At 41.7% G+C, this 24279-nt stretch overlaps 1 protein-coding gene across 2 annotated transcripts in view; it reads right to left on the bottom strand.

The window, feature by feature from the left end:
• Positions 1-9203: 9203 nt before the first annotated feature.
• Positions 9204-24279, bottom strand: part of TMEM65 (transmembrane protein 65) — a 69350-nt gene continuing 54274 nt past the window's right edge. For both annotated transcript variants that reach the window (XM_075582207.1, XM_075582210.1), the window contains 5 exons: positions 22809-22876; positions 20161-20215; positions 16769-16811; positions 12308-12413; positions 9204-10747 (listed from right to left, as the gene is read on the bottom strand). In XM_075582207.1, coding sequence (XP_075438322.1) covers positions 10646-10747; positions 12308-12413; positions 16769-16811; positions 20161-20215; positions 22809-22876 — 374 coding nt within the window. In that variant the 3' untranslated portion in view covers positions 9204-10645. The remainder of the gene's footprint in view (positions 10748-12307; positions 12414-16768; positions 16812-20160; positions 20216-22808; positions 22877-24279) is intronic.

Genomic DNA, 24279 nt, shown 5'->3' with positions numbered 1-24279 from the left:
ATATATATATATATAAACTACAAAGTAGATTGAATAGGCCTATAAGTTTATGGTGGCATTCTATGAATAATGCCACAATAAACTCACAATGTCCTAAGTATTGAAACCGTTGAAAAAATCTGCAAAGACGAAAACACAATGAAAGACTATTAAGGGAATACGTTCTTGAAGCTTCTACATAATTATCTTCTGTTAGTCCATTTAAAGGTCTGACAAATACTATATTTGAAAGTCAATGTAAGCTTTGTAAGTCCCATAAGTTTCTAACACCGGAATAATGTCATTTTATGTTTTACATCGTGACACATTTAAGTTATAGCGGGTAATAAAAGTGACCTGAGTATATCAGCAGGATAAAATAAAGCCAAATTGGGGACCTGTGGGAGACATGCAAATACACTCACTGCTATTCTATGTCTTCTGTACCTTTTAAATGAGAATAAGAAATTGTTTTAAAGAAGATTTCAATACCTGCAAAAAGTCTTCACTTCTACAGGTCCAACACGATTACCCTTTAATGGTAATACGGCTCTACCCTTTAATGGTAACACTACCCTAGGGGAATTGCAGAACCATTAAATATTGTTTTCAGCTAGAACTATCTGGGTTATCAGGGCAATTATCTTGCACAACGTTGAGCTGGGTGGATGTCTATACACATTTTACAGGTAATTGGGACATACTTTGTGTATGAAAGAGCACAGTTAAAAAGCTGTGTTAGTTGAGGCATACTGATCCATGCTCTTTCCTTATTGCTGAATAATGTGCTTGTATGATAACCATTCTGCTCAAAAACTGCAATCACCTTAATTTCCATTTTTTTAAATGACAGCGTTATAAATATTGACCTATAATCTACTTGTAATAATCGATGGTGTATTGTTATAATAAAGGGACACTTCACATGTAGATTTTTTTTAATTTAACGATCACAGGTGAGAAGAAAACGGCACAAGACTATAGATATATTTTATGCTATACTATAGATATATTTTATGCTATACTATAGATATATTTTATGCTATACTATAGATATATTTTATGCTATACTATAGATATATTTTATGCTATACTATAGATATATTTTATGCTATACTATAGATATATTTTATACTATACTATAGATATATTTTATACTATACTATAGATATATTTTATACTATACTATAGATATATTTTATACTATACTATAGATATATTTTATACTATACTATAGATATATTTTATACTATACTATAGATATATTTTATACTATACTATAGATATATTTTATACTATAGATATATTTTATACTATAGATATATTTTGCATGTGGCCGACGTCATATCTACATTTTTTGAAAAATTCTGCCAAGCTTGAGACGGGAGATGTTCTGTAATTATTCTTCTGTATTTATAACGCGCCACCATATTCTGCAGCTCGGTACAATAGGAGAACCGTATTTACATAAACAGAATAACATACAACATAAGAACAAACATACACCGACCATACAAAACATATTGAGGGCCCTGCTTGTGAAAGCTTCTTCCGAAAGAGCAGATACCCTGTAGCTTGCCTTTCATCTCCTCGCCATCACTGATGAGTTTGTGAAAAAGGCCAGATGTTTAAATTGAGATTTATGTAAATTTATCTTCATACCATTTTTTTTAGCATGAATTGTGATGTTAATTATTTTTTCTCTGAAGTTTGTATCATATTATTGCAACACTGTGTCATGTCATAATCTAATATATATGAGAAATTAAAAAAACAAGACCAGAACCTCATTCCTCTCTTTGGGATGGGTTGTGTTGGTCACAAAGTCATCACTAGTTTTTGAGTTGTTGCGAATGGCTATTTCATTCCATTGCTAAGCCACAGTTTGAATTACACGTTGCATTCAGGTTTACAATGTGGCACTCATAATGCATGCACTGGTATAGGCACCGACTTTGTAACCAATTCTAAGATAGCTACAATTTCCTCTTCACAAAAGGAAATATTATTAAGGGCTATGCAACGAGGTGGATCCCCGGGCTGTGTTGTAGATGCAGAGACTTAATTCAGCATTTCAGAGCAGCCTTTAATATGGCACAAACATATGTACAGACATCATAAAAACTACACACAAAAAGGTACGCAGCTGGGGCAACCCTGTACCTAGTGCTCTTACTCACATTAGGCATCAGCCCTCACTAGATCACAGTTTCCTCCTGCAGTCCCTCTTCAGGCTTCAGGGTGTTTTCACTTCCACAGGCTGTGTAATTTAATGTTTATGCTTTGATGACTTCTAATGAAAACCCATCCACCATCGGTAGAGCTTCTAACCAAGCTTTTTCCACTCTTGGTTTTTCTCTCTGCTGTTGGAGTTATATGTTTCTCAGCTGCTCTATTCTTCTCCCTCTATCACCTGCCCTCTTGATCCTATTCCCTCACACCTCATCAGGCCAATTGCACCTATTCTAGTCCCTACTCTCACCCATACCTTCAACTGTTCTACCCCCAGGTCCTTAAACTACCACCCTATCTCCCTCCTACCATTTGTCTCCCAACTTCTAGAACGCCTCATTTTCTACTGCATAACCGAATTTCCCTCTGCAATTTGGCTTTTGTTGCATACTCACTGGAGACTGCCCTTACTAAAGTAGCAAATGATCTCCATGAAGCAAAATCCAAAAGTCATTTTCCCCCTGCTCACTTAACCTACTCTCTTCTGCTTCTTTTGATACTGATTACTGCTCTCTTCTGCTTCTTTTGATACTGATTACCAATATCTTCTCATTCAGATTCTACACTCTTGCCATCAGAAACATAGCTTTGCTGTGTTTCTTCTCCCACCGCTCCTTTTCTGTCTTTTGCCAACATGTCCTTGTCTATTGGTGTACTTCAGGTCTCTGTTCTGGGTCCTCTCATTTTCTCTCACTACCTCATCAACTCCTTCAGCTTCAAATATCCCCTCTATTGAGATGATACACATCTATTTATCCCTAACCACACCCCAACAATCCAGTCTCAAGCCTCCGATTGCCTCTTGGCCATATCCTCGTGGATGGTGCTCTCTCAGCTCAAACTTAATATGTCTAAAACGGAGCTCCTCATATTTCCTCCTTACCTATCCCAATATCCCCCTTTGCCATTGCATTATACGGAATCACCACCCATCCTGTTACCAAAGCTTGTTGCCCAGGTGGGACATTTGATTTATCCCTTCTCCATTCACATTTATGCTCTGGCTAAAACCGGTCCCTTCTTCCTCTGTAACATTGCAAAAGATCCACACTTTCCTCTACCACTCTGGGATACTGATAAAACGCGGTGTGCCCTTATCCTCCCGTCTTCATTATTGTACAGCAACTTACTACTAAGTCTCACTGCATCTCAACTTTTTCCTATGCAATCTATCCCAAATTATGACACTAGAATAATTTCACTTTCTACTCATCTCCTTAAATCCCTCTCCTAGCTTTCCAGATAACTACAAAGTTCTTATTCTTACCTCCATGGCTTTCCCCTCGTCTGTTTCTCCCTGCTGTGCATATCAGCTTAGATTTCTCGTTTTCCCCTGCACTCATGTCCCCCTTTCTACTCCTTCCTTCCACCTCTACTGCTCTCTTTCCCTTAAATCTTCTTCCATTACTGTCCTTACCTGTGGAACTTCGGCATACTCCAAGAACCCGCTCTCCCCACCTTCAAACAAAAACCTGAATGAAGCATTTTAATACCGTGGACTCATTGCTACTACTCCCTGTGCAGTGGAAGAAATACTAAAGACAGTATCAAATTGGTAGTGTAGGACCTGCTGATAGGGTCTACCTTGATATGGTTGCATGTTTGAAACGTTTTGGCCAAAGGATTGCACTAAATGACCCATACGTATGAGAAGGGGGAAAAAGCAACACAGAAAAAACATATAGAAATTAACTAAATCATTTGTCATATTGGATGTGCATTGTGGCTTCTTTATTTACAGTATTACAGTATTACTTCTCCATTACATTCTCCATACAGTATTACTTCTGCGACCTACAGCATTTACCCCTTCACTTACCGTCTCTGTAAGTCTTCTAACATATTTAGATTGTAAGCTCTCTGGGGCAGAGATTTCCTCATCTACGTCTGCACATACACTGGCGACACACTTTATTCGAGCTTGGCTAGTCCCACGAATTCGGGTATACCCGGGTGTATTGAGGTTTGTGACTGTTTTCTGCCCGAGTACATTGAGTTATTTTCCAAGCAGGGATTGAAGCATTTTATTCCCGCTGGCTGCAATACTGCACAGTATATATATATAAACTGCATTACAATTCATGAATTTATGCCATCTGGTAGACACGCGAAGCATTGCAGCCTATTAAATCCTAATCATTATCATTTAACAGATCAGCCGCCCGTCAGCCAGGCATGAACCCAGGCTGGGAAGGCAAATGCAACGGGGCTTGTCAGAGGTTAGGAGTGGCGCATTCCAGGTATCTGCCAGGTACATACCGGGTATTTGCTCGAATAAAGTGTGTCGGTGCAGTAACATTTACCCTGTATGGTACCTACGGGTGCTGTCTCAGGCTTATTTCTAACAAGGCATTTAACAGAATATCCGGTTGCATGATTTCATTGACCTTTTGGGCTGTTGCGGACTTCTCCTCCAATCCTTTTCTGGATTGATCGTAGCCCTGTGCTGGGCTGCCTTCATTTGGTCTCTCAATGTGTGTACCCATTATCTGGGATTACACATATATCCTAGCTGTTAGGGAGGTTTTACCACAGGGGTTAAAGGGAGTACCTTTGATCACCACTTTCCCCCCCCATCCCATTACCTTTTCCCCCTCCTTACTCTCGTGTTGCAGTTTTATGTAGTTGACAAATGTCCCACATTATGTGGATTGTGAGCATACTTGCTTATACCATGTGACGGTCAATACTGTATCCATACCCCACACGAGTATCTTACAAGAAAATGTGTTAATACACACAATGTATGTTAAATACCATTTGGCATGTCCATATTTTCCTTTGGTTTATTTTGAGTGCTGGGAACCCTTGGAGTATGTGGAGGGTTTAGGGTCCCTCCTTGTTCCCGCTGCACCATTTGTGACTATTCAGTTTATAAGTTCCACACAAACTGCGGTCTATCCTCCATACGTTTTGTATATTTCCTTACCCGTTCTAACACAGCGACTTAATTTGCTTATTTCTTTGTGTTTATTCTTAATTATGACGCATGCACTTTATTTGTTTAGCTATATATTAATAAATCAGGGCTGGAAAAATCCACCAAAAAAAATAACAAATAAAAACGGGGTGTCCCTGTCCTCTCGGTGGGGCGGTCACTGTAGCGTCTGTTACATTTTAGACAGACCATGCAGAATGTAACTTACAATAACCCCAAGTCATATAGTTAGTTAAAAAAAAAATACCACATGTAACCTTTACTTAAAGTAGCATAAACTGCAGTACTCTTACACTATTATATACTTATTTGGTAATACCTATTAACAGGAGTAAAAGCAGCAGCGAAGCACACAAGTTCCCTGCCCCCCTCCTCCTCCCCCCATGCTGCTAAGGCCAAAAGGAGTCGCGTTGGAAGGCAGTTGGCTGGCAAATGGACTAACACTGCGCCCGGGTACAATGCAACAGAGCAAAGGATCATTTAAAGCAGTGTTTCTTAACCTTTCTTTTTCCCCCCCCTTATTTCAACAGGACACCCCTAATGAGATGATCCAATTTCTGGGGTACCCCATCATTTTATTAGTTGTGACATTTAATGATGTTCCAATAAAACAGTGCAGAACCTGAAAATAAAGTATTTAATTACAACATCATTTTATACCAGAAATGTGTTATCATAATGAGTGCTTGCAAATGTAATTACACATTTGTAAATGTCATTGTAAAATTCAGGTTTTCTATTTGAAATGACATTTTGTGATCAGCAATAAATTCCCAGTGCAGCATTGGTTTCCATACACTAAAATAACATTGTAATTAGGTTTTCCACAGGGTACTCGTAATGTCAGTCTGAGGCACCGCTGGGTCCGTTAAAAATATCGGATCGATGAATAGACATCGAAGCTCTGTTTTTGCCATTATCATGTCATACATCAAGTTTCCATATTTGTGGGACCCCGATTAAGGCCCCCTTTTTTATCACCTCCTTCAGGCTGGCGGTAACCCCATCTTGCCCATGTATATAATGGCCAATATATGACAAACATCTCCCAAAGTATAGAAAATAGAGCTCTTGTTATGCCCCTGCTCGTCTCCTACGCTCTACCTAGTACGGTCTCCAACCCTTTCCTTTCTACTGTTCTCTCGCTTTAAACCCTTTTACAGTAGCTCACTGCAATGTACTGTTCCGGCGGAACGCCCTCACACTCACTGTACGCCAAGCACGCTCACGCCCACCTTTAAGACAAACCATATTTAAAAAAAAAAAAAAAACTCACTTTTTGATTGAAGCATTGCAATAGCCGGGACTCATGACTTCTGTCCCACATCCACAGAGGCTCCTATCAAACCATTGTTGCCAAGCACTGCCATCTACTGCACTTATTCTCTCACCTGCTGTCTCTGTTACTCTCCCAATATACCACTTAGATTGCAAGCTCTCCGGGGCAGGGATTTGCTTTCCTATTGTCTGGCTTTGTGGCGTTTATTGTATTACAAATCCCTGTACTGTATTGTCTCTTTGTAAAGCGCAGAGTACACTGTTGGCGCTATATAAAGATATATATATATATATATATATATATATATATACACAAATTCAATCACACAACCACACGCAGGGAAATGACAAAGACAACCCAAGCAGAAATCACAACAAATATTTGAAAACCTATACAGAAAAACCTCCAACTCCTTATGGTCTAGTGCAGGGGTGCACAAAGTTCCAGCGCTGCGCCCCCCCCCTGCCTGCTCTCCCCATGTGTTGCGCCCCCCCTTTACCTCTAATGCGGCGTCAAAGGACGCCACGTTGCCATGGAGACGCGTGGACCGAAGCCGGGTGAGTTTACAGAGGCATCGCCTCTGTAACCGCCGCGCCCCCCCCCCAAAAAAAAAAGTCTCGCGCCCCCATACCTAGCGTGTACAGTCTCCTCTCTCCCTCCCAACAGCACTGCCTGCATGTGTGATGAAAGCATGGGGTTTATATACTTTGCGACATAGGATTGTCTCGCAATCTTTTGTAGATATTTTAATGGCCATGCAATATTTATCCCAATTTAAAGTCTCACTGCGTGCCATTTCAACAGCTTCACATTTGTATGTATACCTACATTTCTCTGCGTGTTGCTTTTCTTTCAGAACGCGATATTAACTCACATTTAATAGGAGTTTGATGTATTTATGATGGGCCTAAAACAGCCCTGGCCAGTAAGGGTTAGATCCCTAGAGTAAGAGACCACTCTTAGGGCTGGGACCCGCTGCGCCCGGCGGCACGGTTGATGAAAATAAATAAATAATTGTAATTCACAGAGAAACAACTTGTTAAAGGACTCGGTGCGAGCGTCCGAATGTGGCATTTGATAAATCTTCACCCACCCCTGGCCTCTCCGCCTAGGAGAGGTGGTACAGTAAGTCAGTTGACCAACAAGGTGTTTAGGCCTAAATAAATCAAACTCCGATAAGGAAAAAAATGTGTTACACCGCTCAAAATAAAAATCGGGTCCGTTAAAATTATCGGATCGATGAATAGACATCGAAGCTCTGTTTCTGCCATTATGTCATATATCAAGTTCCCATATTTGTGGGACCCCGATTAATGCCCCCTTTTTTTTATCACCTCCTTCAGGCTGGCGGTAGCCCCACCTTGTGTTTGTATATAATGGCCAATATATGGCAAACATCTCCCAAAGTATAGAAAATAGAGCTCTTGTTATGCCCCTGCTCGTCTCCTACGCTCTACCTAGTACGGTCTCTTCTCCAACCCTTTTTTTTCTCTACTGTTCTCTCGCTTTAAACCCTTTTACAGTACCTCACTGCAATTTACTGTTCCCGTGGAACGCCCTCCCACTCACTGTACGCCAAGCATGCTCACCTCCACCTTTAAGACCAACCGTATAAAAATAAAAAAAAAACCAAAAAACACTTTTTTGATTGAAGCATCCCAATAGCCTGGACTCATTGCTACTGTCCCACACCCACAGTCACTCCCACCACCCATTGTAGCCAAGCACTGCCATCTACTGCACTTACTCCCTCACCTGCTGTCTCTAACTCTCCCAACATACCACTTAGATTGTAAGCTCTCCGGGGCAGGGATTTCCTATCGTCTGACTTTGTGGTGCTTATTGTATTACAAATCCCCGTACAGTACTGTATTGTCTCGTTTGTACAGCGCCGAGTACACTGTTGGCGCAATATCAAGATACATATACAAATTCAATCACACAACCACACGCAGACAAATATGACAAAGACAACCCAAACAGAGATCACAACAAATTTGAAAACCTATACAAAAAAAACTCAAACTCCTTATGGCCTAGTGCAGGGGTGCACAACTTTCCTGCGCTGCGCCCCCCTGCCTGCTCTCCCCATATGGTGCGCCCCCTTACCTCTAATGCGGCGTCAAATGACCCTGCGTTGCCATGGAGACGCATGGACTGAAGCCGGGTGAGTTTAGAGAGGCCTCGCCTCTGTAACCGCCGCCCCCCCCCAAAAAAAGTCTCGCACCCCCATACCTAGCGTGTACAGTCTCCTCTCCCTCCCTCCCAACAGCACTGCCTGCATGTGTGATGAAAGCATGGGTTTATATACTTTGCTACATAGGATTGTCTCGCAATCTTTTGTAGATATTTTAATGGCCATGCAATATTTATCCCACTTTTAAGTTTCACTGCGCGCCATTTCAACAGCTTCACATTTGTATGTAAACCTACATTTCTCTGCGCGTTTCTTTTCTTTCAGAACGCGATATTAACTCACATTTAATAGGAGTTTGATGCATTTCCGATGGGCCTTAAACAGCCCTGACCAGTAAGGGTTAGATGCTCAGATCCCTAGAGCAAGGGGCCACTCTTACACTTAGCAGTTCCTCTCTGCTCTGTGCCCGGGGTTAGGAGGAGAGGGGAGAGGCGGCGTTTGTCTCATGTATTTTCAGACTTATACCCTTTACTGATCAGTATCATTTATCAAACGAAAGACGCCGATGCATGTGATAACACAAATGTTGAAGACATTTTTTTTACTGCACAAAGTAAATCAGATATCTTTGCTCAGACTGATGATAATGTACACATTTTTAATATTAACAAATAAACACATTGGGAGGTTGATATGACCGTTTTTCCGTTCTGCAAAAAAAACGGTTATGACCAGGATAATCCATACACGTTTTAGAAACACGGCTTTAACGGTTTGCCGGTTTGATGCAGCAATATAAATCGGAGATCACTTAGTATTGTTTATCTGTCCGCAAGCTGCAACATCAAATATTTCACATCGAGTTCATTCTGCAAACACCGGGCAGGAATCAACCAACATTAACGCTTATATTCGTTTAATAAAAATTGAGCGTGACTGAAAAGAAACAGTTTATTAACCATAAGCACCCAAGTGGTATCCCATTGCTTCAAACTTTCATTTGTTATTTATCTTCTTTACAATATAAAATTGGTGTTGAAGAGGTTAATATGCAGAATCACCAACACCACGTTATTTGTATTAAATACACCGCTACATGTGACTTGATGGTGTTCCAAAACAACGAACACATTTGTACATATCTATATATATTTTTTTATGTTCAAATTCATGTGTTTTCCCCTTGACATTATTAAAAGTTACGGAGGAAAGAAAAAAAATATATATATATATAGTTAAATATTTGACATGTGAAAATGTCAACTTAATTCTGAAAAGAAAAAAGCAGCAAAAACACCCACAGTCTCACGGGAGGCATGCGGAGCCAAGTGAGGGCACAACAAATCTTTAAAACCATGCAAAAAATGAAAATCCGGAGCCCAGCGGTCTTATTGACGTCATTGAATAGTTCAGGGGTGGCCATTTCCAGTCATCAACGCACACCAACAGGCCAGGTTTTCAGGATATTGCAGCTTCGGCACAGGTGGCTCAATCAGAGGCTCTGCCTTCTGATTGAGCCATCTGTGCTGAAGCAGGCACAGCAGTCAATCACTGGCTCAGTCCTGTGCTGAAGCCTGGATATCCTGAAAACCTGACCTGTTGGTGGCCTTTGAGGACTGGAGTTGGCCACCCCTGGCATAAATATTCAGTTTAATGGATGGATACAGACAGCGAACATGTATCTGGTTAGTGTTTGTAATACAGAACACAATAATAGGATATCGGCAAAGGATCACTCCAGTTTATATTGGGGGGGGGGGGGGGGTTACAGCGACAACTAGGATTTGTTAAAGGGAAATATTGCTCTCTCGGGAAGCTGCAGTGCGTGGACATTTCCTCCCCTACAGAAAAACTGGAACAATAAATCCCTCGCTGGAAGTAGTATATAAAAGGTTTACTGTTCCTTCGCATGTAAAAAGGGGGTGCACCGAAGCCACAATGAACGTCTTTCGATGGGGCAGCGCTCACTACATGCTGGGTGTCGTTTGTTCCCGGGTATGTCCTATGTTACTTACTGCTGCCTGTAAATATGGTTATCTGCATACTGAGTCGAGGTATGATTTTATTAGCACGTAAAGTGTCACTTTTTCTTTTTCTCGGCCTTTTCGTCTTCATCCCACGTGAAGAACAGCAAGGGGAACATTCCTAAAATGCAGCCAATGGCCACTCCTATTGCTTTGCCCTACAAAGAAAACGGAAAAGCAGGGGTTTAAAATGGGATTATAGCGAGGGAAAAAAAAAAATTAAAAAAGAGGTAACATTCATTTTTAACCCTCATCGCACCTACCCTTGTAGCACACCTTAGTTTCACGGGGCAAGCAGCAGTACCGCGACTGCTGCAGGGTTAGCGCTGCGTGGGGGGGCGGGGAGTGGGTGTGAAATTCCGATCCTGAAGCATGCACCCCCCCCCCCCCCGCCTCGATGTTCCGGGACTACCTCCAGAGCTGCGGCTTCGAGCTTTTTTTTGCCGCGGCTCCAGAGACAAGTCCTCGTACATCTGTATGTATAGAGACCGTCTTGCATGTGGAACGAGTTCATGTTTTACTTCCGAGTGAATAATGGTCAAAAAAAAAGTTACAATTGTTGAACGCAGTCCAGATATCCCTGGGATGCATCAGAATAACAATGAAAATAATAAACACTGCAGCAAATATGACAAAAGCCGTAACAACAAAAACTCTACGGCTGCACTGACCTGCAACCTTAATTATGGGAACCCAAATCGGTGCTATTATTCTACTCATTTCCTGCACTAGCTGCATCGTATGGCTATTACAATCTGCTGCGAAGATATCTGTTGTGCTGTTGCCGAAAGGGAATGCGCTTCCATGTCGTGTTGTAAGCAGGTTAACTTACACCTATCACTGCGTTTCTGCATCTGAAAAACACTCAGCCCAATCCTAACAGCCCTAATAGCGGACACATTATTTATACCCTGGTGCAGCTTGTCAGTTTGAAATGAAATAATGGAGGGGGCGATTCACCCATTTCACTTTGCCTTCCTCTAATGCATGTCACCTGTTCCAGACTCTTCCCCTATTAGAGGCATAATCATCTGTAGCTTTACTTTCATTAGGAGAGGAATTATTGCTGATTCAGGCACCCTATGATATACATGTCCAACATACTGTAAATTCTCTGCCTTAACATGTTTCAACCCCTGTATTTCCCCAATTAGATTTCCCAGTAGATACTAGGCACAACGACCTTTATTTATATATGGTGTTAACAGAGGGTTGATGGTCTCAAATGCTGCAGTTACATTAATGTCGCTAATACCAATCAATTTAATTGACAGTGCAACAATGAAATCAATTACTCAAGAGTCATTTATTTTGAAATGAAATGGAAAGTCACAGAAATGTTTACAAAGGTGTACAAAGATTATCCTCACTGTAAAATAGAAAATATAACAAACCTGCCTTGAAAGATTCCTTCTAAACATTCCAGCTGCATTTTGACAAATAATTTATCGTGCCAATAGCTGTGTAACACCATGATCAATAAGACTCCGTGTGCATAAAAGGAAAATATAAGTCTCTTGCGCTGTATTATTCAGGTTATAACCCAAACCGAAAAAGTTTATATATAAGGTGAAACTGGGTGTACAACAACAAATATTTACCGTGAATGAAGGACAATCCCTCCCCGCTGACAAGTACCCCAAATTTACAGGCCGCTCTGACAATGAGGAGGTTTAAACATATACCAGACATGAACATAAAAAAAGCATTGCACATACCAGGTGAGCACTAACACGCGTTTGCCACATATCTGCTTGTTTAGGCGTCAAATCTGGACTTGGGAGACCCAACCTCGAGGATATTGCTTCAACATAACCTGCGAGGCTGAAAGACAACAGCCGTTATTGTGTTTCATCTACATACAGTGTGATCATCCAATACATGATGAGAACACACACGAACACGCACAGTGCGTACTCTCCTGTACCATTATATAACCTGGCAAAACATAGTTGCTGAATTTGCTTCTAGTGTGGGTGTTTTTCTTTACCGTTCTTAAAGCAGCAGCCTCCCATAAAAGATGTTATTTTAATTAACAAGCTGAAAATCAGGAGTTCTCCCACACACGACCATCGCAGTCTCTCTTCTCATTTTGTTACCCGTTTTCTACGCTCACGGTAAATAAACCACCGCCAGCAACTTCCTGGAATCCCAGATCCACTGGGAGAGGGAAACATGATCGCTTCTGGAATCTACACTAATCTGGTCAGCGACAATGGAATGCTGGGCTCGGAACACGCGCCTGATGCTTATTTCTGATGGTTTGGGACATCCGCTCTAAAATAATCTGGAGATTCAGTGACCCTTTTCAGTTCAATGACCATTATATCATCATATGCTAAACCTTTATGTATAAATCCTATATTGCCTTTTTTCTCCCCCAATTATTACAGAACTAAATTTAGGTTAACAGATGAGAAAACATTCAATTAGATCCCTTAATATTTCACTGACTGGTAGGCACTGTCCCAAACAGCGATAAGTGACAAAGCAAAAGAGCTACCTAGGTCATAGAAACTTCTAAGATTTAGTACATTATTTTACTGCAAGTGAGCAAGAATTACAGATAAAAAAAGGCCCCGTGTAGGAGGCATTTGGATCACCTGGGTGGTGCCGAATTTGAAGAGAGCGGTAATGCATAATGTTAAGCACCCAGTAAACACTGCTCTTAGATAAGAGTTTGTTGCCGATATTTCTATTGTAAATAATGTTATTTAGCACTTGCATGCTTCACACTTGCCTCATCTTATATACAACGGCACAGATATTGTAGGCTACACAAGCACAACTGTGAACAGATATTTTGCCGACTGATGCAAAAATTGTGGATCCTGGTTCTGTCGGTATGGCAGTAACCACATTTCACACGAGACTTTAAGATGCAGCGAATAGCATAACATGCTTTGCAAAGTGCGGCACTTGTACCTGTGTCTACGTTACAGTAAGAGAACATTCAACACTCCTAGCTATGTTTCAATGTGGTGCAAATGTAATAGAAGAAAGGGTTAACTGCGGCACACCATATAGTCCAAAAAAACGTACATAATTAGCGGTGCTCTTGTATTGAAGGGTGGCCTGCTGGAGACCCAAATAGTATCCGGAAACAAGAGTGACACAAGGCACTTCGGACTTTCTAATGCTGAATTTAATGAGCCAAACAGACAACGTTTCAACCCGAGATGGTCTTTTTCAAGTGATAAATAGCTTAAAGAGTGATGCCCCAGAAAGTCGTATATAGCCATAAATCTCCCAACATGCAGTCTGTTGATGATAAAAAACACCTCCTAGAGTTCGTTTAACCCAATGAGTACCTGCCTATTCCAGCTGGGTAAGATTACTGCAGAATGCTTTGTCCAATAGCAGAACACGCTATGTCATAGTCCAGTGCCTCTGCAGTCATCACGTTATTACTTCTCTGTTGCGTCCCAGGTCAGACGTCTTTAGAAGGGGGGAACTTTGCAACCCGACGCCATCCGACAGTGAAGTCATCGCAGCTTCACGGAACATCCTGTTGCCGCCGTGTACTCCGGATAAAACTTGATTAGTTTCCTTTGTGTGTTGCTATGCAGCCGACGCCATATCCATGACGTCATCACGGCTTAGCGCAACCTCCCGTTCGTCCCGCAGTGTGGTTCGGATAACTTTTGATAGATTTCCTTCCTCCATCAGCCTGTCGCTACGCAGCCGATGCTGCGCACGCGCAATGATGATCCATCGGAATCGCGGGTATTCTCCCGTCCGGGCAATATAGTGGTGTAAACATTTCTGTAGCATCCTCCTTTCTGTCTCGCGATGTCTCCTGGGAAATCTTCATGCTGATAGGTTATTGTGTTTGTATATGGAAACTAATGCCCATGGTAGTGTTCAGATCCAGAGGGTCCAGAGACCATAGTTGGGACATCAGAATCCATCTGGATCGACAGTATCTTCCAGCATATGTATATTGCAAAAAGGGGGGGGGGGAGAAACAGCCCATAAGCAGTTTGTATCAACAGAAGTGAAATATTAGTGCAAAACTAGCGCTCGTGTGATAAACAATATTAATAAAGTATAATACAATGACTACAGGCCTAATGCCTCATGTGATTATAGTAGTGAAAAAATGAAATAGGGAATAGAAAACACGCTTCCTTGAAAGAGGTGACACCAAAGAAATGATACAGCATGCCTTTTCCCAGGCACCTAAGGTCGCTACATCGGCCACTGATGATGAAAGGATAACGATTGTAACAAAATTTACCACTGCCAGCAATTTTATTACAAAAAGCATTAATCAGCAATGGAAAATTCTACAAACTGATGACCTGTTAGGCACGTTTTGTACACTTCCTGCTAGATTTGCGTATCGCAGAGGTGAACATTTAAAGGACATGCTCATCAAGGCTGACTCAAAGGAATACTATTCTAACCCACATTTTTTAAGCAACCCTAAATGTAGATGCTTTAAATGTAATAACTGCAGTGTCTGTAAACAGATTTTGCCGTTGCAAATCATACAAAATCAAAAAACAGAATAACTTGATCATGTAAGTTACATTTAATGTTGTAAAAGTGCCCTCGTGGCCTTTGTTATATTGGCAAAACGAATAGAATGCTATAAACAAGGTTCATTGGACACAAAAGCAAGATCGGACACTTTGCAGAGGAAACCACGCTCATAAAACACTGTAGAGATTACAACCCTTCCATAGCTTCTCTTAAGCTCATGGGCTTAGAGCATGTGTCGAAAGCCAGAGCAGGGATTGAGAGGGATACTATTTTGCTCCAAAGGGAATCTTATTGGATATTCACCCTCAGCACTGTACTCCCTGGGGGATTGAATGGCTATATATCATTAAATTGTTTTCTGACAGGCAGATAGTTCCCCTTATAACCTGTTTTCCTCTTATGACAGGTTGCTCTTGCTGTGCTCTCCATAGAGACCGAGGACTTATTTAAAAGGTTTTCTTGCAAAAGTTGTTCGTCATTCGTATTTCTTAAAACATTCAATGCTATATGTGAAAGTTAACATTTCTACCACGAGTGACAGACGTGTGTCTAAGCAACTTCCTTTTTATATGTAAATAATTTTCATTTTTTCACCATTATATCACATGAGGCATTAGGCCTGTTGATACAAACTGCTTATGGGCTGTTTCTCCCCCCCCTCCTTTTTGCTATATACATATGCTGGAAGATACTGTCGATCCAGATGGATTCTGATGTCCCAACTGCGGTCTCTGGACCCTCTGGATCTGAACACTACCATGGGCATTAGTTTCCATATACAAACACAATGACCTATCAGCATGAAGATTTCCCAGGAGACATCGCGAGACAGAAAGGAGGATGCTACAGAAATGTTTACACCACTATATTGCCCGGACGGGAGAATACCCGCGATTCTGATGGATCATCATTGCGCGTGCGCAGCATCGGCTGCGTAGCAACAGGCTGACGGAGGAAGGAAATCTATCAAGAGTTATCCGAACCACACTGCGGGACGAACGGAAGGTTGCGCTAAGCCGTGATGACGTCATGCATATGGCGTCGGCTGCATAGCAACACACAAAGGAAACTAATCAAGTTTTATCCGGAGTACACGGCGGGCAACGGGATGTTGCGTGAAGCCGCAATGACTTCACAAAGACGGCGTCGGGAAGCAAAGTTCACCCCTCCTAATGACGTCTGACCTGGGACGCAACAGAAAAGTAATAACGCGATGACAGCAGAGGCACTTGACTATGGACATAGCTTGTTCTGCTATTGGACAAAGCATACTGCAGTAATCTTACCCAGCTGGAATAAGCAGGTCCTCATTGGGTTAAACAAACTCTAGCAGGTGTGTATGGGTATATAAGACTTTCTGGGGCATCACTCTTTAAGCCATTTATCACTTGAAAAAAGACCATCTCAGGTTGAAACTTCGTCTGTTTGGCTCACTAAATTCAGCATGAGAGAATCCGAAGTGCCTTGTGTCACTCTTGTTCCTGTAAATGTAATAGAAAACATGACTTTGCGGGACTGCAAGATATACACAATTTGAAAGTGAATCTGGGAGCCATCAATTTCCTTTAAAGCTTGTAAAGAAAATCTGAATCGGGACAAATAATAGGATGGGAAATACACCATGTTTGCCTTTTCATACGTTTAACATTGGATCAAGTCGCTTAACAGTGAGAACTAAAAGGGAAACTTACCCAAGCCCGGCTAAATCTGACACCAGGTTTCCTAAGGCAGCAGCTGCAAACAAACACAGAACATCATCTCTTTAGGAACTAAAAATACAAATCTGTAAAGATACTTCACATTATTATTGTTGTTAAGGCAGCATAATTGTCATAAGAAAAAGTAGCGAGAGGGCAAAAAGGCAGCAATATATTTCTAAGGCCTCGGGCATGGTCAGCGCCGTGCAGAGGCGCGCTCTCACTTACCAGTGAGCCCCTGCAGCCGCAATGACAGCGGCTTTAGCACGCTTCCGCAAGTGTGCGGAAGCGCAGGCCTTTTCCAAATTTTTGTTTCAAGCGCTCAAGGGAGCGCAGGGTTGGTCACGTGAGCGGTTCGCCCAATGAGGGCGAACCAGCTCCGTGACGTCACTGGCCCGCCCCCCAACGGCGCGCTAACCAAGGCCAGGGAAAGCACCCGCTTTCCCTCAGCGCGCCTCCGCACGGCTGCTGCAACCCTGGACGCAGCCCTAAAGCAGCATGGTTATTTTTGTTTATGCTTTTTTTTTTTTTAAATATGATTGAAGACGGGGATCTCTGGAGCTGAACGAAATTAATTTCAGCTTCGGGGACCCCTGCTTCCCGAGATACCTCCGTTGGGGGTTCCGGTATCTCGCTGCTGTTTAAAGGTCTTGGTTACGTGGGCCAATAGGAAGTGGCAAGAGATGACGACGCAGCTATCCCTTGGCCCGCGTGACGCAGGACTTTTAAACCGACTTTGATATCCGCCGCACTACCCAGCCGGAGCTGCTACCGGCACCCCACATGGAGATAAGTATCTCGGGGACCAGAGGGTCCCCCTGGAGCTAAAATCCATGCGGTTTAGCTCCGGAGACCCCCTGCTTCAATCCTACAGTATCTATAAAAAAAAAAAATGCCCGCCTGGACTGAACCTTTAAAGATTCTAAGGAAAAGATGGGATGTTATATAGCAGTCGTAGGCAACATAAGGGTCCAACACCAACGCACGCGCAGAAAGGAGCATCTCCCTGGCTGTCTCCAGTGAGCTGCATGATGCCAGTTCTCTGGTGAACACACCTCTTCTTACACAGGGAACTAGTGATTAGCACGGAAGAGGCGAGAACGGTCATTAAGTAGCTGAGGGAGCAGGGAGAAGCTACGATCCACGTCAGCAACATCTCCACCGCCTCTGCTCTGGGGATCAAAGCGGGCTGCTGGGGAAGAGAGTGCTTGGGGGTACTGACAGTGCCATTTAAAACAAGAAAATCATTAAGTGTTTATCCAAGACTATTTATTGAATATTCATGCACTGATGGTGTGTAGGGCAAAGCGCCCTATTTATACATTACCAAGATGTTAAAAAGACAAAAACGAAAATGTTTAAAAAATGTGCCAGTTGTACTATTGGTATTCCATCACAATTCTGAATACTCTAATACTACGGTTAAAAAGTACCTTTTGTTTATAAAAAAAAGTTTTTGGGGGAAACAATTAAAATGTTCCTTAAACTAATCAGGACTCTACGTTTTGAAATTAGTTCTCAAAGGCTGAAATAAACATTATGTTGACGGAAAGCGGTTTAATCCCTGGAGTTTTTAAATAGTCACAAAAATAATCCCCTGAAGGGCTGTATTAAGGACAGCGAAGAATCATTAGTACAAACGACAAAACGTTCTTTCAAGAGCTTGTATAATGAAAAAGTGCATTGCAGGGGAGTAGCACAGGCTGCACCTAAACACAGTCAAACATTATGCCCATACAATACTAACAGACGTGATAACCGAAAGACCTTTAAACATAAGAAGTTGCTGTATAGAGCGCTCGTCTGATAGTAGTAGCAAAGGAATGGCCAACTCCAGCCCTCAAGGGCCAAACAACAGGTCAGGTTTTCAGGATACCCCTGCTTCAGCACAGATGGCTCCATCAGTGGCTCAGCCGAAGATGCAGGGATATCCTGACCTGTTGGTGTCCCTTAGGGACCCGAGTTGTCCAGCCCTGTAGTAGCACATCGAGCCCTTGAGTATAACACGCTGGTAACATTACACAACATGGAATTGCAGCTGCTTCTTTCTCGACAGCTTTCATTTTACAAGTAGTCTGTCAAATGTACAGCGCTATTTGTAATTTCAGTACACCTTTTTTTCTAAGCAAAAACGTACACACATCGCATCAAATGATCCATTCTGTAGAATCAGCAGCTATTTGTAAGTGGTTGCTTGAAATGGTACGATCATGCAATGAATGAATTTCCGGGGAACATAACTCACGAACAGGAGAGCCATTGATTTAAAAAAGCAATCCAAGCAATGGATTGAAGATTTTTTTATTATTATTTTTTATATACTATCGGTTTGAAGCCCAGAGCTGAAATTAACGTTGTCCAGCTGCGGAAACCCCCTGCTTCAAACCTATAACTAAAAAATATATATACAAATAAACAAAGCAAGAAATGCGATGTGGAATAATACCGCTTTAAGTGATCATTCCCCAATAAATATGAGAAAAGAAAAATCAGCAGAGATCGGATCATATGGCAAACAAATGAAGGAATCATTGTGAAGACCATGACAAGGGCTTTCAGTTACTTTTATAATGTAAATGTAATCCAAGTAAACATTAGCGAGACTCTAGACGTGCTGCGTGATCTGTGTCTGGGGGCTGCGTATGCTCAGTGGTAATTCGTGCTTATAAAAGGAAGGGTATCTGCTAATTACCCTCATGTAGCTGCAGACTCCCGCTTACACAGAAGAGGTTAAAAAAATAAATAAATAAAAAGGGGCCCTCAAACTAAAACTCAAGTTATGAAATAAATGTCCCCGAGTGCTCAAAGATGTCAAAATCTATTGCATTTGGCGTTCTCAGATCAGGACATAGATAAGCAGGGGACACGATTTGGGGCATTTCTTTCCCAGGTGAAATGCTGGAGTTTTTAGTGAAATAGTGCTAGGAAGTCACGGTACCTTAAACATTTTTCAATGTATTCCTACCAGCAACATGAATGTGTATTTTTTAATAGGCGACTATACGTTAGGTGAAGTTAAAGCAGCAAATCACAGCTGATCGCCTTTTTTTGCATTGTATTTTTTCCTTCCCTTTAAGAGACCACGTTTCAGCCCTTCCAAAATCGCTTTATCTTTTATTTTTTTAACCAGATGCCTCTGCTCAGAGGATATACTGTAGGCGTTTGAAATAAGTCTGTGCAAGGATAAAATGGAGCTCTCTCCAGAGTCCAGTTCAGTTTAAAGGATCACATGGTAACATCAGACGCTAGAAAGTATGTTTTAACAGTATAATAACTTAAATAGCGGGACATACAGGCTGCCGTGGGAAAACCCGCTTTAAATCTACACGCCAGGTAAAACAGGCGATGGAAATGTATACAGAAGGAAATATATTAGCGGCACTTACCTGCCATGGTTGAAATCCCTAAAACTACACCAATAGACAATTCTATTTGCGTTCCCTGCAATGAAGACACAGAGAAATTATAACAAATCACGTTACAATAAGCGTCGCACACAGAAATAAATGAACGCGGCGCGGTGTGTTAAAATGGTGGCGTCACCACCAAGAGGACGTTTAATAGGTCAAAATGTGCAGCAGTTGAAACAGTAGTTTTGAAGGGGTCAGACAATATTTATCTGATCTTTTCGTGTAGGATATATTTATATACATACACACATACACACATATATAAAGGCTCCTTAATCAAGGTCCTACTTTAAGGACCGAAAACATCAGTGTATGTGCCAGTTTCCTACAATACAATTTTGATACCATTACTGAGTGTGCCGTCTCTTCCTTGCCGTGTGGCCCTGGGACTCTGGACCTGCCCGGTAAGAAGCCTTTATACTTATTCTCCCTATGGGACAAGCACCTACTTTTTGTTTTATGAGAGTGCCATCTGAGAGAGATATAGATTGGCAGGGATAGCATTGGCATCTTAAGAGTGATGCATTTAAAGTAATCATTTTAAGTGACAATATATAGTTAGACTATAGTTATATATTTACTTTCTTCATGCAAGACCAATAACCTCAGCTGATATGACATGGATCTAATTGCATTCTCTTCACAGGTATGTCCCTGATCTGCAAGTCCTGTTTTAAAAGAATTACCCTCCCGGCTTGTGCTATTTATCTCTCTTGGTATGTCCCTGATCTGCAAGTCCTGTTTTAAAAGAATTACCCTCCCGGCTTGTACTATTGATCTCTCTTGGTATGTCCCTGATCTGCAAGTCCTGTTTTAAAAGAATTACCAATATATATATATATATATATATATATATATATATATATATATATATATATATATATATATCTTTGATTTGTGATGCGACTGACATATGACAAAAGCTGAAGTGCATTGAGATTTACTAATCATCGCTATGACATCTGGTATTTATAGAAAAGCAAAACCCTGCCTTTCCTGACTGCCGACACCTAAAACACAGAGGGAAATACAGTCAGGTTTCAGAGAATAGTAGCAAACAATGCACTTCACCCGTCAAATATTATAAAGAACGTCAATTTCAAAATGGCTGAGACCAGAAGTTGGGCCTGACTTCCGGGATCAAACCGGCGGGACGCCCCCCCCCCCCCCCCTCCTTCGCCACTTGGCCCGGGACAGATGTCCCAGCTCTGCCCCATGTCAGCTGGATCTCCCTGCCCATACCGCGCCCCCTATCAACATACTCAAACCTCAAGGAATATATCCGCCCATTACAAACACCCAGCTGCATCAAAACTTATTTGGAAAACCCTGCTGTGTATTGTATTGCTATAGGTTTGGTGTCTTGTACTTTATGTAGCATTAAAAAGGCAAAATATTGCACACCTCTCCGTTATTTAAGAATTGGAACATCCTCAATTACATTTTGCCCTTTTCAATTATTTTGCCTAATATATTTCAGTGGCGTAGTAAAGAAGACCCTCCGCCCAGGAGATAGCAGGAGGTAAGAAGGCCTGATACTTTTCTTAGCTTGTGTGCTGCTGCTTCTTGCCCACATGACCTTCAACCGCAAGTCAATTGTGTTACTAAATTAAGGATGTATAACATATCCGTGTGTGTTTGCACCCTCTCTCTCACCCTCCAGCTGCTCGCAGGGCTTAACTACCGTGCACACTTACAGTGCTGGCAGATTATAAACGTGATCGCCCAACATGTAGTGTAAACAGCACTGAGTAACACAAGCAGGTACACACGAAAGAGAGTGGTGTGTTACCCAGCAAGAGGCACATTTATACGACAATAGCACAGCTCAGCTTCATTGGTGCCCTACTATGCTGCTGGGCGCATGCATTGGGAGGTGCCCCAAGTGTAGGACACCAGTGAAATACAGGGGATTCCCTTCCCACCCAGGTCAGGAGAAATGGATTCCTACCCCAGGAAACTGCCCAACCTACAATATGAAGGGGAACATACATAAAGAAGGATGGTGTAGGTTGTATTAAAAAGGGCACCATTCCCAGCAAACAAAATAGACTCCCATGCCAATCAATGACTTTGTTCCCCTCATGCAAGTCTTCATAGAATCACACGGCGGGCCATATATGCTTCCCTATTAGACTTAGAAATTGCTGACCCAGAAGGCAAAGCCTGTTAACGGTGCAATACAATTAAAAACACAGCCATGTTTAAGCATACTGAGCATTAACCAATAAAATTAATTCAATGGATTAAGTCAATTCTATCAAGTATGCCAGCGTTGCGCAAACTAGGGGGGGCGCGGATGTTATAGGGGTTCCGCGCTCTCCCACCAGGCATTTAAATTAAATGCCGGGGGACTGCGCGAGGCCTCTATAACACACTTTACCTTCCTTTCCAGCAACGTGTCGTCATGGTGACCCGGAGAGCAGGGGCGCGAGGCGCCGAGGATCGCCGGCACGGGTGCGCACAGGGAAACATTTGCGCAGCCCTGAAGTATGCTGTTGTATGATAACCCATGTAACATTGAAAGAACAAGCTGGTCGTCATGAACAATACAATTTCTGTTAGCAAGTCCGACCCAAGTAATTCTTCGCCTTCAATAAACAACAAAACAAAATACATCTTACCGCAGCGATCATGATCGCATTATCCAGGAAGCCAAATCCTACAAATGGTAGTGCGTTGTGCAAGAAAACTGGGAAAGAAATAACAAACACCTGTAAATGCAACATCATTAGATGGTGAAGAAACACTGAAAGGTTAGCAGCAGCACTGGGCACCTGTAAGCCGGGAAACGGACACATTTAATCATGAACGCACCTTAACAACCTTCATTTAATCTTGTAGGAAAATCTCCAAAAAGGGGATTATTTAATGTGCATCAAGTACTCCGATCATCTGACCAGCAGAGATGCAGAACATTGCACATAGAGGGAACCCATGAAGTACACCACTGTACTTGTTATAATGTATGTGGTTATTTGGATTTTACCAATCTAGAACTATTGTTTGACATATTAAGTTCACACAGGTATTACCGTTAACGAGAACATTCACATTTCAGTTTTTATTAATTGGGTTGTATCTGCCATTAAGTTCTATAGGTTCTACGAGGACATTCACCCACTGCCTGCCTTTCTATACACTCTTCAGTAGCTGGAGGCAGGTAATATCCCATAGTTACGTAGTAGAGTAGGTTGAAAAATAAAATACATGTCCATCGAGGTCAACCTATGCTAAATTTAGACAACAGATACTTTCTAGATATAGGATACTTACAGTATATTGATCCAGAGGAAGGCAAACAAAAAACCCCAGTGTCATGTCATCCAATGATATCTCATAAGGGGAAAAATACATTCCTTCCTGACTCCAAGAATTGGCAATCGGATTAATCCCTTGATCAACATCCTTCCCATGTTTATTATTTGGTATATCTCTGTATACCTTTCCTTTCTAAAAAGATGTCCAACCTTTTTTGGAAGATATCTATTGTATCTGCAATCAGTGTCTCCTTGGGTAATGAATTCCACATTTTAACTGCCCTTACTGTAAATAACCCTTTCCTTTGTTGCTGGTGAAATCTCCTTTCCTCCAACCTTAAGGGATGACCGAGTCATTTGTACTACTATGCGATGTATAGTTCTTTTAAAAGCTCTTTGTATTGTCCCCGAATATATTTGTATAAATATAGTTATCATATCCCCTCTTAGACACCTCTTTTATAATGTAAACAAATCTAATTTACCTAGGCTCTCCTCATAAATCAGATTATCCCTCCCCTGTATTCATTTGGTGGCTCTTCTCTGCACTTTTTCTAGTTCCATAATGTATTTTCTATGGAGTGTTGCCTAAAATAGTACTCCATATTCAAGGTGTGGTCTTACTAATGCTTTATAAAGGGGCATGTTTCCTTTCTTTCCATCCATTGCCCCTTTAATGCAAGATAAGATCTTGTTTGCCTCTGCAGCTACTGCGTGACTTTGGGCACTATTGCTAAGCCTGCTGTTTACAAGCACTCCTAAATCCTTCTCCGTCAAGGATTCTCTTAATTTATCCCCTTTAAATTGTAAATTGCCCGTTTATTCTTGTTTCCCA

Source organism: Ascaphus truei, chromosome 2, assembly GCF_040206685.1.
Source record: "Ascaphus truei isolate aAscTru1 chromosome 2, aAscTru1.hap1, whole genome shotgun sequence".
Lineage (NCBI taxonomy): Eukaryota > Metazoa > Chordata > Amphibia > Anura > Ascaphidae > Ascaphus > Ascaphus truei.
Note: the sequence above shows the minus strand (reverse complement) of the source record. Positions and strands in the feature narration are given on the sequence as shown.